The sequence below is a fragment of the Sitophilus oryzae genome, unplaced genomic scaffold (assembly GCF_002938485.1).
Source record: "Sitophilus oryzae breed Bouriz unplaced genomic scaffold, Soryzae_2.0 scaffold_942_pilon_pilon, whole genome shotgun sequence".
Lineage (NCBI taxonomy): Eukaryota > Metazoa > Arthropoda > Insecta > Coleoptera > Curculionidae > Sitophilus > Sitophilus oryzae.
In genome coordinates this window covers 2,104,717-2,121,382 of record NW_022147575.1, presented here as the reverse complement: position 1 = coordinate 2,121,382, position 16,666 = coordinate 2,104,717, and the positions used below count along the sequence as shown (strand labels likewise).

At 30.6% G+C, this 16,666-nt stretch overlaps 1 protein-coding gene across 2 annotated transcripts; it reads right to left on the bottom strand.

Annotated features, from left to right (window-relative positions):
* Window positions 1-2,837: 2,837 nt before the first annotated feature.
* LOC115890984 lies at window positions 2,838-15,990 on the bottom strand. Of its 2 annotated transcripts, none has more exons than XM_030911362.1 (4): window positions 15,731-15,990; window positions 15,340-15,469; window positions 5,888-5,977; window positions 2,838-4,511 (listed from the first exon to the last, which is right to left on the bottom strand). In XM_030911362.1, the coding sequence occupies exons 2-4, from the start codon at window positions 15,463-15,465 to the stop codon at window positions 4,230-4,232; spliced, it is 498 nt and encodes a 165-aa protein (XP_030767222.1). In that variant the 5' UTR covers window positions 15,466-15,469; window positions 15,731-15,990; the 3' UTR covers window positions 2,838-4,229. The 2 variants fall into 2 exon arrangements, with proteins under 2 accessions (XP_030767222.1, XP_030767221.1); XM_030911361.1 differs by having other exon boundaries at window positions 15,758-15,988.
* Between the last annotated feature and the right edge of the window lie 676 nt (window positions 15,991-16,666).

Below are 16,666 nucleotides of genomic sequence, written 5' to 3'. Positions count from 1 at the left end.
TTTTCGGCTTTCTTTCGGCAACTTTTTCTTCAATTGCACTTAAAGAATCGTTTCCAAATCGAGACACTTTTCGAATACCTATTAAAAATAATTTACGTCTAAGTGACAAATGGGTCATTGTCACTTAGACATGCTGCGAGAAATTTTCGCCGGGTAATTTTCGATTTTAGCGGGCAATGTTCGCCGAAAATTACCCGCTTCATATGGAATTTTTTGTACATGAGTGAAATATTCCATCTAATTACCATTCCAAAAACATGCTGATGTCATATTGATTGTTTTTCGAAATATGACCATGTTTAGACTAAATTTAAGCTAGTACTTTTTTGCTTATGTCACGAATTAACAAATACCATAGGATCAAAAAAATACGGCATCAGCGATGGCTGTGAAATGAAGATCTCTATTATTTTATATGGGGAATGTCATCGATCGTCATTTCCAAGCCAACTGGACACCGTTCTTTTTCGATCGTACGGTATCATTTAATTTATTGGTTTGGGAAATAATCTACATATATATATATATATATATATATATATATATATATATATATATATATGCTTAATTTTCGAAAATCGAAAGTAGAGAAAAATTAAAAAAAAATAAAACTAAAAAGATCTCACCGACACTTTACGACATCGTCTGTAGATATAGAAAAGTTTTGCTTGCCGTATCGGTGAGAACCAGCCCCTGGACAGCCCACCTGATGAAGGGTAGGCCCAGAAACCGGTTGTGGGAGTGGAGCTTGGTTCCCCCCTTGACGACAAAGCAAAAACAATTTTCTTTGTTACTTTTTATTTTTTTTAAATTTGTTCTTCCTTCCTCGGATTTTAACGTGGTTAGAAAAATACCAACATAAAAACTACATTAAAATATTTTTTATTGATATACTAAAGCTGTAAGCATTTTGTTCATTCAACCACATATTTTAGCGGGCGGAAAAGCTCTTTAAATATCTTTGACGGGAGATGCACTAATAATTCACCGACATGTTACGACATCGTCTGTAGATATTAAAGAAGTTTTGCTTGCCAATCGGTGAGAACCAGCCCCTGGACAGCCCACCTGATGAAGGGTAGGCCCAGAAACCGGTTGTGGGAGTGGAGCTTGTTCTCCCTTTATGACAAGCAACACAATTTTCTTTTTTTTTTTTTTTTTTTTAATTTTTGCGGGCCGAAAACGCTCTTTACCATCTTTGACGGAGATGCACTAATATCTCACCGACACTTTACGACATCGTCTGTAGATATAGAAGAAGTTTTGCTTGTCGTATCGGTGAGAACCAGCCCCTGGACAGCCCAATCTGATGAAGGGTAGGCCCAGAAACCGGTTGTGGGAGTGGAGCTTGGTTCCCCTTTACGACAAGCAAAACAATTTTCTATATACTTTATTTTTATATATATATATATATATATTTCGAAATTAGAAAAATATATATATAAATATAATATATATATATATTTATTATATATACATAAAGCTGTATATATATTTTGTATATATATTGCTAATATATATATGTGTGTCGTCTCTACTGAAGTAACTACTTGCTCTAGAAAGTTGCTTTTTTACTAAAAGATAGCTAATTGGCTCTTTTAAAAACTGTCGTCGCCGGATTTTTTGTTTTTCATGTAATTAAAAAAAATAAAAAGTATTTTTTTTCCTGATGTCGTGGCGGATGCGCCAGGCTTCAACTAGTATAATATAAACATCTTTCAGTTAGAGCCACACAAGTTGAACAGTTCATTATCATAAACATCTATTTTAAGTATAGCATTTATAAAAAAATATTTTTTAGTACTTATCAAATCATATTAAACATAATTGTCAATTTTTAAATGATATGGATAATTTTTCATATCACTTTACATAAAATGTAAGAAAAAACAATAAATCAGTTATTGTGTTATGTAGTACAAATACGTCCTGGCAACATATTAATTCTAATGTCAATTTCCAATAAATTGCAGAGTTTTTTTTATTTCCTTTCTTTTTTTGTGCAGTTAAATGCTGATATATTATTACAGCTTACACAAATGGGCATATATAATTTTAAACTAGATCAATGCTTTCAAGGTGGGGTCTAGGAATTTGAACGGTACGTTCCACTGTATAGAGGGTGACTCAAAAATATCCGTTCTAGAACAGGAAGGGAAAACACATACAGCAATACTTATTTTATAAATAACGTTTTATTATATAAAAAATACTATTTACAAACTACTAGCAGTTTAAAATTAATATCAACTACTTTATAATAATTATTTACAATTTAAAATTGTCAAAGAATTCGAAAGAAAGTAATGTTTATATGCAAGAATAATGGCATTTTTTTTAAATACTTATTACTAAAGATTACAGCGACATAAGGGATATATATTTTTTTAAAATTATTATTTATTTGATCTAATAAATTGACTAGAATAGAACTCTTTCAAGACAATTACGAAATAAAATTCTAGATTTATCTTTTTCTATAATAAGAAAAGGCATTAAAAATATTTAAATCTAAATGGAAAAAATCTCTTAAATAAGTTTAAATAAGTTTTTATTTTGTGAAGGGAAAAGAAAAGAAAATAGGATAGGAGATATAGAAATGTCAGTTGTAATCTTTAATGAGCTTGATGGCCTCTCTTTTACAATAACTCAATTATCTAGCTTTGATGAAAATGAATTTATATCTGTCACGAGAAAAAAAATAATAATTTAAATGCAGGAAGAGAAAGGCTCCTCGAAATACCGAGGAACTCAAAAGCATCAGCATGAATGTGTTTCTTTAATTTGGTATAATTATTTAATACATTTTATATTGGTCACTCAAATCTCTTTTGTGGTTAACAAAAATCAAATATCTATATGTATATGTTTTTTCATATTTAGACATGCATTTTTTTGTTATAAAATACTTGAATTATGTCTTTCAAGTAGGTTTGGATTGACATTTATTTTTATACATTTCATTATATCACATTTAGGGTAACTCTTATGTCAAATATATTTAAAAAGTGCCTACAGCATTATATATGCCTACAGCATTATATATTTATCACAGAGATAGGCATCTTGGATTTATCCAATTAAACCTACTTTAGTTTGGTTAAAATTTATTGGAGTCATTCTGATTATGATGGAGTTAATTAGCACATAAAAAATGAAGAATTAAGAAATAAATAAAAGAGAAAAATATAGCTGGAACACTAGCAGTAATAGATCCAAAAGAAGAACACAAAAAGTAACGCTAAAAAGAAAATCAATGCAGAATATATACATTTTTAGATATATTTGTAGCAAAATAGACTCAAATCATCTTAAATAATGGTATTGTAGATGTGGTAGTTTACTTGTATAGAAATATGTAATTAAAAATAAATACTTAAGAACCACTATTATTTTCCGCATAAATCAACGATGGATTTGTTGTATTTGTCAGAACTACATTTCCCAGAAATTGATTAAATAATTAGATTTTATTTTGAATGATCTGAAAAATATATGAAAGTTAACAAACAGACTAATAACAAAGATATCAAAATAGTTGGAACATTGTATGTTTTATTCGTTTTTTACCATCAACATTTACACAAAATCCTAGAAAAATAATGTTGCCTTCGCTTTAATCATCTACTATTGGCGACAAAGAATAAAAATCAACTTTCACCATAGTTGATAATTTGAGAAGAGCTTGGTTATGGTGATATCCGGATAATAGTAAGAAAACTTATTGTCTTAGTGTATTGTAGCAGCGTATTAACGTTTTATTTACCACAAAGATTTTTCTTTAAGATAGTTTAACACCCTTATAATATGTCTTGAAAAAATGATTTTTTTATTTGGATTTGCGTTTTGTTAACTACATTATTGTTATCAGAAGATTTGATCGAGTCACTTACAGATACTGTCAGAGAACAAAAATCAACTTCTGGCACTGCAAATAATGCTAGAAGTTGAAATTTAGATATAATCATCTTCTGATGATATAAAATTTATTCAAAACAAGTTTTTTGATTATAGTATATTGAAGAAAACACACTATTCACGATGCAAGATATTTTTGAAACACTTTGAAACACCTTCATGCTGTCGACCTTTGATTAAAGCCGTGAAAGATATATTCGAGGTAAAACTAGATGTTGTGAGCAGATTCTTAGATCAATATATCTTTCACAGCGCAGTTCTAACTGGGTTTGGTCTTGGACCACATCAGTACTCGACGATTTGAGCTGGTTCTATTGGTGTCCCCCGACAAGGGAGCCGAAGTTGAAACCTGCCCCGCCTCCGCTGCCGTGACCGGATCCCCCTGAGGATCCGCTGCCCAATTTGCCCACGACAACGTTGATGAGGGGGCCAGCTGATTCGAGCTTGTGACCGATGGTTTCTGAGAGGATGCTGGACAGGGAGATCACGGGGTCCTTTGGAGGTTCGATTCCGTGGGCCTTGTTCTTGAGAATGTTCTGCTTGTCGAGTTGGTCGACCCAGTGAGTCTTGTGATCGATGAATTTGTTGATTTTCTGTGGAGATACAGAGACAGAGAATGCGTGGAGAAATACAAGTAGGTTTGGTGGAGATGGTGAGGGGATTTTTATTTCTGATAAAACTTGAGGTTTTTGTTAGAGTTCAGGGTTTTGTTTTAATATACCGGATGCGTCTCAAAAGTGGCTCACTCCTATAACCTCCTTATTTATTCAGATAAAAAACGAGATTTCGTATTTAAGTATATGACATAAATTAGGATTGATTGACGTACTGAATTGTTTTTGGTCACTTCCTGTTTCACCGGAAATGACTAAACTAAATATAAGAAAGACATATTATATGTCAACATTTGACATTTTCGGATATGGCTTATTTGAAATTGTCACATGCGGTTCATAACGACAATTTGACTCGAAATACCAAGTGTGTAGTACAAATAATTCGTAAAAAAATGGATTTTCCAAATATGCTAATGAGCCACTCTTGTTCCATTTGAAAAAAATAAGATTAATAATGATTAAAAATACGATTTGGGCATCTTTTAACCGGCCAGGACACGAAAGAAATAAAAAACATTAGACGATTAAAAATATTTTTCCATGGCTCCTTGATTAAACATTAATGTTTTTAACACAGACATGGCACACTAGATTGAAATTTAAAATACGATTTCTTCTTAAGTGAAAATATCAAAAGTTGGCATATTATGTCATTCTATTCAGAGTGTCATTTTTTATCAAATAAAGTAGAAATATACCGAGGGTAACATTTAAAAATCAAAAGTTGTATTAATTTCCGGTGAAACAGGAAGTGTCCAAAAATAATTGAATATGTCAATCATTTTTAATATATGTCATATTATACTGCTAGCATACTAAATCTCGTTTTTTTATCTAAAAAAATAAAGAAGTATAGAGTATGTAAAATAGTGGAGAATGAACCTTATATGTTTTTTATACATATTAGAAAAGATGAAAAAGTAAATTTCATTTTTTCAATAAATTAATAATGTTGAGAGACTAGGTTGAGAAAATTATTTATTTCATCATTATTTCAGTTTTTTGATATTTTTTTATGCAAAATATAATAATTAATACTTTAATGTGCAATGTGCATAGTTATATTTTTGCTTTGTTCTATCAAAATGTTTCTAGGGACTTATTTACCGGAAATTTTTTTTGGAAGGCCTTCATGGATTATAATGCCCTGTAATATAATATAATACCCAAATAATGATGAAGTAAATATAAAAAATTATGTACTAAAGTTAACAATGTTAGTATCACCAGAAATGTTATGCTTTCTCCAAAAACAGTTAGTGTGAGATGATTGAAATATTATTTAACTCATTGTTTTTTTATAATCAAAGCAAGTTTAAATATTTCAAAAAATGCATTCAGACATTACTTACGTCAAACACGAATCCCAATAGAGCATTTTTAACACCCTTGATCACTTCGATCTTTCTTTTGTCCCTATAATCGTCGAGGTTGTGATGATCCTGTAAGATAGTGCCTTTTAGCGACAAATTCTCATTTGACACGAACGTGTAGGGTGTCCTTTAGCTAAGCAATAAGTTTTAATCTCATCTGCTGATGATCGTAATCCCAGATCATCGTATGTAGTTAACAAAACGTGAGTCCAGAGTGGCGAAAATAGGGTGTTTTGTGTACTCTGTGTATTTATAGTGTTTTAGAGGTTTGAGATTTAGATTTAAATTTCACAAATTAAAAAGCATAATTTATAAATAGTAATAATTTTGATTTGATTATTTTTATAAAAAGTTTGGAGTGAAAATGATAAATAGAAAACCTGTTGTAGAGTTTTTTCTTAACGCTGCATGGGTCACCTTGTATATGAAGAAGACCCTACCTATACAATATTAACTCTTATGATGAAGAGTGCTCTATACAAGGCGAGTCTTAATAAGTGAAAATATTTTCAGGGCTGGTAGATCTCGGCAAAAGAAACATATTTTCTCTTTACCGTTATTCAAATAACTCCAAACCGAGTTATTTTACTTTGAAAATGAAAAAAAAATTCCATAGCAACTGTTAAAATTGCCTTATATCTATCAAAAATAGTAGATAAAATAGTACTTTAACCGCAAGGGAGGATTAAATGATACTTTAACAGCGAGGATAGGTTAAAAACTTTATTTCTTCTCTCACGTTTTTTAATTGCTTCCATTTTTGAAAATTTTTGTATTCCTTTTCATTTATTCGGGATTTAAATGGAAGTAGTTTGGATATGGCGTTTGTCGCCTCAGCCTGAATATCTGTTGGTAGTTTACTTATTTCGTTTTGAGCCATTTCTGGCTCCAATTCAATCAGCAATCGACACAAAAGAGAATTAAAAAATATTGAGTAAAATCTGACAACTAAAGAGACAGCTTTATTTATTGGTCAAATTATATAGACACCAACGCCAACCCAGCACAATATTTTTTCTACTCGTAATAAATTCCTTGAAATAATAATTTCTGAATATTTTTTAAAACGTAATTCGCTATGGAAAAAAAATATTGTTTTATACACGACGATAAAATTGCATTATCGTCTCCCGAAATTAATTCACTCGCGATTTCATCGTTCGTGAATCAATCTTTTCGGTCGACGATAAAATACCATTTTATCGTCTTGTATAAAAAATAACTATTGGTTAAATTCTGAGAACCACTGGATCTTTTCTGGGTTTTCTTTCTTGTAAATTTAATCTACTACCTATGTTGCCATATCATCAAAATATTATGTTTTTTTAACTTAAAATTAAAACATTTTCTTTTCAAAATATTCCAAATATAAAAAAAATTGGCGAAAAAATACCGCATAATATACCACCCCTAAAAATATTTGCACTTATTTAAGACTCACCCTGTATAATGACAGTCAAAGCCAAAGCCTGCTTGATCATAAAACTTACGGTACTTATGGAACGTTAATTCTGAAATTATTTAATTTATTTTACGTTGTTTAGTGTGTATAGAAATTATAATTACTTTTGGTTATATTTTGATTTTGTGTACTTTTTTTTAAATATTTCTGTATGAGCTATAGTAATAATTTTGAAGCTATAAAAATTAGAGTAAAAGTAGGAAAATTATTATGGATTTTTGTGACTTTCGTTGTGCTATATTTAAATGATATTTAGACACTTAATGAGGTATATAACAAAAAATGCGTAAGTTAAAGACTAATATAGAAGATGCATTGCTTAACTACGCAACTTTTTGGCTCATTTATTTCGTGCCATATAAGCGTTCGTCATAATCAGTTATATAATTTCTTTTGGGGAAATCCGGCATATACAAAATATTTTCGTTCTAATGCTTTATGCAAATCACATACATTTGTAGACAAAATTGCTTACGCTTGCTTCTTCTGAACTTTCTATTTTTCATGCTTTTTGTTGATCTTTTGTTTTCGCATGATGTTAGATAACATATTGGCTAAATTTACTACGAATAATTTCTTCACAGATTTGTAGTCAGTACGCATCAGTGTTGCCAGACTTGAAGCATTTCCTTCAATATGAAGGATTTTACAGTCAAATTTTGTTGATTGAAGGGGCGAAGGATTTTTATCCAAAAAAGAAGACAATATTAAGGTTTCTAGCAGTTTTGCATAATAAAAATTGTTAAAATATGCAGTAGTAATATTTATTGTTTTTCCTACATCTATTTTTTCACTTTAACGGTGTTTAATTAAGGAGCCTCAGTTTAAAGCACTGTTGCTGTCAAAAAATCCGTAGTTCGAAAGATTTTAATACTTCTTTCAATACCTCTTATTACATACAGGGTGGCGCCCACATACGACGCGGAGGCTCCAAGAATAACGGTAGTTTATATCGAAATTAAATTTTCACAGAATATATGGGTTAATTGAAAGCATTTTATAAAAATATATATATAATTATACAGGGTGTCCCCAAAAAAAGTTACACATCAAAGTTGTGTTTTTTCTAGTGGAAAACTCTATACATACATATTAATTGATTCTACAAAAAAATAAAGGTGAGTTTTATTAAAGAACCTAAAATCTAAGGATTTTGACATATTTCACATGTTGTGAAAATGAAGAGTAAATTTTAAATTTCGTTAACAACTACCAAAATTCTAGTTGACCTAGTATAGCCTGACATATAATTACAGTAACCGTTGTATGTTAAACCAAATTTAAATTTGACCCGAAAAGTTATACAGGGTGAGACAAAATTAATATGGAACATTTGTCACCTTTAAAAGCAAGTTACTCCTTTATTTTAAATGGAACACCCAGTATATTATTCCCGTGTTCAATGGGGAATTCACATGTTTTCAAAATATTACTAAGGTTAGGTTATGATTTTGCGTCAGTAGATCTTTATTATCTGAAATTTAAAATTTAGGTGCCTGTAAGGTAGAGTAAAATACTCAACGGTAATAAAAATATACACGTTTAAAACATATTTTAATTATTACAGAATTAAAGCTAGATATAAATCTATAATTATGAGACAAAAATTAGCTAGATGAAATCAAATGCTCAAAATGCTTCCTTTCCTGTTAACTGCATGAATTGATAGTTTTTTTAAAAGAGCTTTTCATTTTAAATGGCATATGTGTAGTTCTACCTCGAAACGTAGCTACATTAATTTCTCTCATGTTGTCAGCAATAGTTGGTCGGGTTTTGTAAACACTGTCTTCAACATATCCACATAAAAAAAGCCCAGACTAGGAAAAATCAGGAGCATTTAAGTATTCTATTAATTGGTGAATGCACACTGCATTCACCAACTAACAGAATCATATCAGTTTCTCTGATATATAGGATAAGTTTGCATTTTTGGCAAATTTCTCAGAATTTTTTTTGTTTTAACTGTCACAAAATGATAACTAGTTGTTAAAGTTGGACTAATTAGACAGTGATGTAGTGTGTGCGTGAAATTATCATAAGACATTGTTGGCTCCGTTGAAGAAATTCGTTGGAAAATTTCTGGCAACACTGGTAAGCTTAGTTAGTATGAGTATGATGTGGTTCACATTGACGCGATGCTCCGATGCGGTTCGTCGATGCGATGTGTTAGTTCGTTCGGTAATTCGTTCATTGTGTTTTATAGCGCATCAAATCGACGCATTGACGAATCACATGAACGCATAGTGAAGATGGGGCTATACGGTGTAGCTGTGAAATAGTATTCGGGAATATCTCAAAGATATTGAGATTTCTACTCTTGGAAAATTTAAAAAGTGTGTCAATAGTTAATCACACAATAGCAATATTATATCCGCACTTTTCAATGCGAAAATCTAAATAATATACTGCGTGTCATATATATTTATACCCCTGCTTCACAATCTTAGGTAACTGGTGAGGGAAAGCAGCAACACCTTCACATACTATTCAATTTAATAATAATAGCCGTCGTTACTATTTGTCGCAATTTGGAATAAATAAGTTTCGTGCCTTTTCCTTATGCATTTCTCGGTTGCCGCGTGTGCAGAGCTGCATTGGTGCAGATTTTGCACCAAGGTCAACACTTTCCCGTTTCAAGAACATGGCAAAACACAATCTAAATCCTTATTGGCTGTGAGGGCAACAGCACACCGTGTCTTAAGTTTAGTACATTCAAAAACGACTACTTAGTTGTATTTGTCTAAGAAATAAATATTTTATAAATCTCATAGGCGTAGAGCGCGGGGTTTGGAAATCTATTCATTTAAAGTCGTTTGCCTTCGAAATAAGTTATTATGTTTTTCTAATAAACGCTCTGATTGAAATGATTGATACGAATGAAGTTCTGAGAGGCGTAGAGTTTAAGGAGGGAATTTTCACTGGTTTTGTCGTTTTACCTTCAAAATAAATGACTGGATATGTTAATTAATAATGTCAAATTGAATATAATTTAATATTTTTCTAGATTATGGATATAACAACAGAATTAATTTGAATAAATGTATTTGAGTAACATCCTCAAACAAATTATATAAAAAGACAAGACAGCATCGCAGAATATATAGAATAGACAGTAGCGCAGGTCATGTTGTGTTCCGACCTTAAAGATTATAAATGATACAATAAGTTATATGGTATGATATCATATGTTATTTAACTTCTATTTATGTAATTGCTAAATGCTTTAGGCGTAAATAAATATGTAAATAAATGTCCTGTAAAAAATGTCAATATTTGACTCTCTTTTTTTGTTTTAATAAGAAGGTCTGTGAAATTATGCCAGTGATGTTGTCAAATCTTGAGCACAGGATTATATTAAATTTGTGGGCAAATGAAAATATAAATAGGCAAACGGGATTGTTTAAATTTGGCTTGTTTTTGTGGGGTTAAAACAATACAATGTGTATTTTAATAAATAGTGCCAATGTATAGGGTGATCCGATTTGTATTCGGGAAACTCCGGCAGTATAATATTCTGCAGATAAAAATATGTAAAAAAGTTCGTATAAATTTATGTCCTAAAATGCTTCGTTTCGGTGATCACAAACTAACGCCGATATTTGGATGAAAATTGGTGTCTGGGTGTATTTTGACATGGGAAATTCGATTTAGATATCAGTATGACTTCTACTTCTACAGGGCGCCACCTACATATTTTTAGCTGTTTTAAATACTAATAACTTTTCGTTCGTATCTGTATTACACTACTGAATGAAAAAATAATACCTTTCTGTCATTTCTTACCTAAAAAAGGTTTCTTGATAAAAATCGCTACGAGTAATAGTTTCCAAGATATTTGGAATGGAAAAAGTCAATACATGTCATAATTGACAAAATTTATACATGTTGACTGGATATTTATTAGTCTGAAATAATAAATCTGAAATGTTTTCTTGCAGAAGTTGAACAGAAACTGTTTTATCGTATTTTTTTTTCTAGGATTAGCTTAAAAAAAATTAAAAGTTCCCAAATTTTAGTCAACATATATTTTCATTTTTTTGTATTGTTTTGATTATTTCCATTTCAAATATCTTGAAATCGGTTGCTCGTAGCAATATTTACGAAGAGACATTTTTTTACGTAGAAAATTACGGAAATGTAATTTTTTTACTCAGTAGTTTTATACAGATACGGACAAAAAGCTATTACGGTTCAAATCAGTTAAAAAACATGTAGATGGCTCCCTCTACAAGTAGGAGTCATATTGACATCAAAATCGAATTTATCATGTCAAAAAACTTCCAGACACCAATTTTCATTCAAATATCGACTTTAGTTAAGCAATTATTTGAAAAAAAAAAACGAAATATAAATAAAACTTCTACACCCTGTATCATAAATTTATACGAATTTTTTTACTTATGTTTATCTGCAGAATATGCTGCCAAAGTTTCCTGAATACAATTCGGACCACCCTGTATATTAAAATGAATTATTTCTTGTTTAAAAAACACATTTTTCTCCGTATAAAATATAATTAACAGAAAAAAACTCTTAAACAGTTGTTCCAAGACGGCGAAAATCTATTAATACACTCTCGATAATTGTTATTCTCTGCGATCTTCGTTGAAAGTAAAAGCCAAAGAAGAAATGGCCGATTATATAACGCCTCGATCGTATCTCTTATTGGATGGAAGTTCCATTTAATATTCCACTTACGCAATCGGTACCAGAGAACCTACCAGAACACACTGTAATGTACCATAACCAGAAGAGCGTTTTAAATATACAGTAACAAATAAACTCGTTCTAAAATGTAGGTTAGTACGGCTGTAGTAGATTCTGTAAATTCGTAGACTGTGTCATTGACTTAGTATTTTCGTTTGAATGATATTTAGTTATTAGAACAAAATTTTAAGTGTAGTTATTATGTATTATTTTAATTTAATATCATAGACTGAGACAAATAATATAAAAAAAGACAAACTTTACTGTTCTAAAGGTATCCAAGGTATACAAACTATATGTAAACAGAAAATTACTATATTCGATCCCAAATAAACTTTTAGTTACATAATCGAGGGCGTGGTTTTTAAATTCATTGTTGCCAATAATGGAATATTAATTTTCCGCTGGGGATTCAGGTGGTAGCTGTGCGGTAAAAAATGTCAAGTTGCCACTTTTATTTATTTATTTCCTGACATTGTCATTCGTTTTGACACTTTAGTTTTGTATTACGAGTTTTTGGTTTAAATGAATTGTGTTGTGATACTTTAAGCTTAAAAATGTTTACTAGTAGACCTCGCAGTCGAACATTGTTCTTTTTAGAACCTCTTTTAGTGCGAAGTGTACAAGATAGCTTAATAGGGGCTGCAAAAAACTCATCACAACCTTATTAGAATATTTTGAAAGGGAAAGAGGTAGTAATGGCCTTTTATGTCCCTTAAGTGCTGTTAAAGAGGTGAGTTTTGTTGATGTAAATCATAACTGTTTATATATTTATAATTAATTTAGTTTTGTTTCCTAAAATATTTTGATTAAAAGAAAATATGTAAAAGTGGGCAACGTTGTGCCGGTTAAGCTTAATCACGTTACTAAAAGTTTATTTGGTATTAACTATAGGTTTCCACTTATTTATTAATAAAGTCTATCAACAAGTTCAAGTTCATATATTAATTAATTTTCTTTAATTAAATTTTAAATACTTTTTGCCACTCTTTTTTTTATCTAAAGATTTAGTCAGATTTCGGCTTTTTATTTAACAAGTTAAGGCCTTTTGCTTTGTATGAATTCTTAAGTTTGATTATACAGTTTTTCTTGTGAAAACCTTATTATCCAATTTAGAAATAAATTCTCTGCGATAAAACATATAAAATGTATAATTTGATGAATTTAGAACAAAAATGAAAACAAATCAATATAATATGTCCAGTCTATCTTTTATAAATGTCTATGGTACCACCACTTGATTAAAGCGAAAAAAAAATTATTATAACTTGTCTATCTTTACTTATTTCTCTGTCCTTGTATGCACCTCGTCAAAACCCGAAGCTTACATGACAGCTCATCAACAACTTGTGTTTTTGGAGCTCCATACGTAACCTCAAAAAATACAAATACGTAATATATTTATTGCATACGGCGTGTTGTAATAGGTCATTAAGATTACGTGGGCAAATTTATAAATGACCGAATTTTTCAGGTCTGCCAAAACATGTTTCTTGAACGTAGCATAAATTTTTAATTGCCGAATTAACTAAAATGCCGTTCTTACGTAACTAATGAATAAACTTGGCTGCTATTGCTTAAATCTCTTAAGAGGGAGGTTTAGATACATATTAAATTAATGTAACAAGACATTTGAAGGTTATCTTATTGAGAGTAATAATAGTAACCGATTTTAAATAAATTTCCCTAAAAGGGGTGATTAAATTAATATGAGAACATATTAGGAGTCGACATGCTGGGTAAGAATAGGCAGTGATCATATACATTTAATGTAAAACATATATAAAATTATATTAAGAAGAGGAGCTCAGATATGTTTTAAAATAATAGAAAAAGAGAATAATTTTTTTTCCTGAGAGATACCAACAGTCGATAGTAACATAAACCTGTCATATTTTTTAAATTATGTATTATAGAAAAAATATATTAAATTTTATATTATTTCTGCATTAAATATAGTGGATAGTAATCCTAATAAATATTAATAATTATTGTTTATGACAATTATAGATATAATTGCTAACATAGTGTAACACGCTACCAAGTTGTTTAATTCTGATTTTAAGTAAAATATTCGATCCAAAATAATAATTTAAAAAAATACTAAATATTTTTACAGATTGAAAGTAAGTGAGAGAGAAACAAAAAGACAAATATTTATGAGGTTAATAACAAATTATGTCTTTTAAATCGTATTGTAATTTTTTTTATAAAAACGATAAAAGATGGTCTTGTTACCAGGGTTGCTATTCACGGTGTCCTAAAATACCGACTTGAAAATATGGTTGTTATTCTTTAATTTATACAGGGCGAGTCTTAAATAAGTGCAAATATTTTCAGGGCAGGTAGATTTCCATAAAAGAAACAGATTTTCTATTTACCGTTTTACAAATAAGAGCAAAATAACCGAGTTATCAAGTTCAAAAATTTAAAAAAATGGTTTATTTTTAAAAAAAATTGAGAGCCGGAATTGTTCTGTATTTGCATCTTTTTTAGTGTTTCGGCACTACATAGTAATATAGGAGATTAAGAAATTATACCGTGGGAAAATTCAGGCAGTTCTAAAAAGTTTTCTAAAATATACAGGAAAATTTAAAAGAAAGTGCACGATTTTCAACATCTTTTTTGGCGAAAAAAACCCAAGAAGTGATTCTGGGGTTGAACTATAGCACCCATAAAAATATTTGCACTTATTTAAGACCCACCCTGTATAAAACCCTTGTGAGTATCACCCTGTATATATATTTTGAAAATACGAAAGAAATGCTTTTTGTTATTATTGGTGGTGAAATTGTAACAGACATAAAAAATAATGTTTTATGTAACCTGTCATAAATTTGACAGATCTAAACACAGTACTGCCAATTACACTACTATCTGTCATTTTTGTTATAATGGGCTCGATTCCTTTAATGTTACGCTATATTTGACATACTCGAAGCTTCATTCGATTTTGTACACATATTTTTTAGTGTTAACCTGTTTTTGAAAAAAACTTATTTTTTTAAAAGCTATCACTTTCTCAATTTTCCGCATTTAGCACACCCTGTATACTTGTACACGTATATTTGTTGAAGATTGTAGTTTAATTTTTTTATATTGAACAAAATTAAATATTCTTTTAATTAGAATTGACTTATTTCACCGCACTATAATTACCATTTATTTAATTTAATTAATTTTATGCATGTTACTGCAAACTGAGAAAAATAGTTTGTTATAATTTTCCAGTTAAATACAAAAAATGTTTTTTTATACGTACGTTGTGTTCATGGTGGGGGTCAATGCTTGGGTTAGCCTCCCTTTTGACCATGCTCCTGCATTCCGACACTGACACCAGCGCCAAGAAGCAAACCAAAACGGCGGAAGACCAAAATATTTGTCTCATTTTTCTGAAAAACAAAGACAAAAAAAGCGTTAAATGATAGTCTGCGAGGAAAATCAATGGCCTGAGAAGAAACAAACTATCTTACGTTGTCAGTACCATCAAATGAAACCTGTTCGTAAATTTAGAAAGTAAAAGTACTTAGTTTACGCGTTTGCTAGCTATAAACGATTCTCACTGATTCAGATAGATGAAATGTATAAAAAAAAAATTAAACTTCTAGAAAGTAAAAGTTCCATAAAGGTGCAAAAAAATGAATATCTTTTACCAGGATGCGGGGTACTACTTTTTTTACCTATCGCTCTTCTCTTCTTTACTAATGGGGCACCACTCGCTTGCTCACAGTTCAACTCAGCTACTTAAGGGTCAAAGTTACCCCTGAAACGGCGGAGAACAAATGAGCGTCGATCGTTGAGAACGGTCGGTTTGGCCGAAGTACCGTGCGTCGCGGTCGTGGGGGGAAAGTACCGAGCCGCGTTGGATTTTGAAAATGGCGGGAAAATGGCGCGTACGTCACGCTGCAGTTACCGCTGCGGTGCGAATGGCGCCGATGCGACCGCACGCAGAGCTTCTTATTTGGGAACAGTAGTACCACCGGTCGGCGTGGGTTGCTGAAGATGGTACCTCGAAAGGGGTATTTTTTGCAGTTTTTTTTTGGTTTCGTTTTTTGGGGAGAGGTTAATGAATAAAGTTATTTTGAAAATCACCTTGAGTGGTACTATGTATTTTTAACGCATTATAGTGTTCTAAAAAAAATTGAGTGTGCATTATGTGCGCATATTTGAAGTGAAACTTGGAGGATTTGAAGGACATATTTGAAATAGTAATAAATTAAAAAATATATTTTATTACCTGTAACAAATAGTTTTTACGTGTAACAAATAGTTTTTTACATTTAAAAAATAGTTTTTAACGTGTAACAGATAGTTTTATAAGCGTAAAATAAAAAAATTTATAAACAATTTGATTCAGTTTCAAATTTTTTTTATTAAAATATCAAATTTTTTGATAAACACGTGGACTGCTCACAAGTACACGTCGCGTGTCACTACATATTTCTAAGCCGTTACCAATTTTCGTTACTACTAGCTCGTGTGTCACGGCCTTGAATTTTTATACCCAGCGCGCGTAAAAAAGTTTCGCTTCAAAAAGTTCGAAAGGCAATGGAAAAGAAAATTATTAACCTACTAATTACCTATAGATA

Excerpts from the sequence above, each read along its gene's own strand:
- LOC115890984 (XM_030911362.1), bottom strand. The coding sequence starts at position 15,465 with ATGAGACAAATATTTTGGTCTTCCGCCGTTTTGGTTTGCTTCTTGGCG. Across the intron at positions 5,978-15,339 it reads ACCCCCACCATGAACACAAC|GATCATCACAACCTCGACGA; the intron begins GTACGTATAAAA and ends ACTATCTTACAG. Across the intron at positions 4,512-5,887 it reads TATTGGGATTCGTGTTTGAC|AAAATCAACAAATTCATCGA; the intron begins GTAAGTAATGTC and ends GTATCTCCACAG.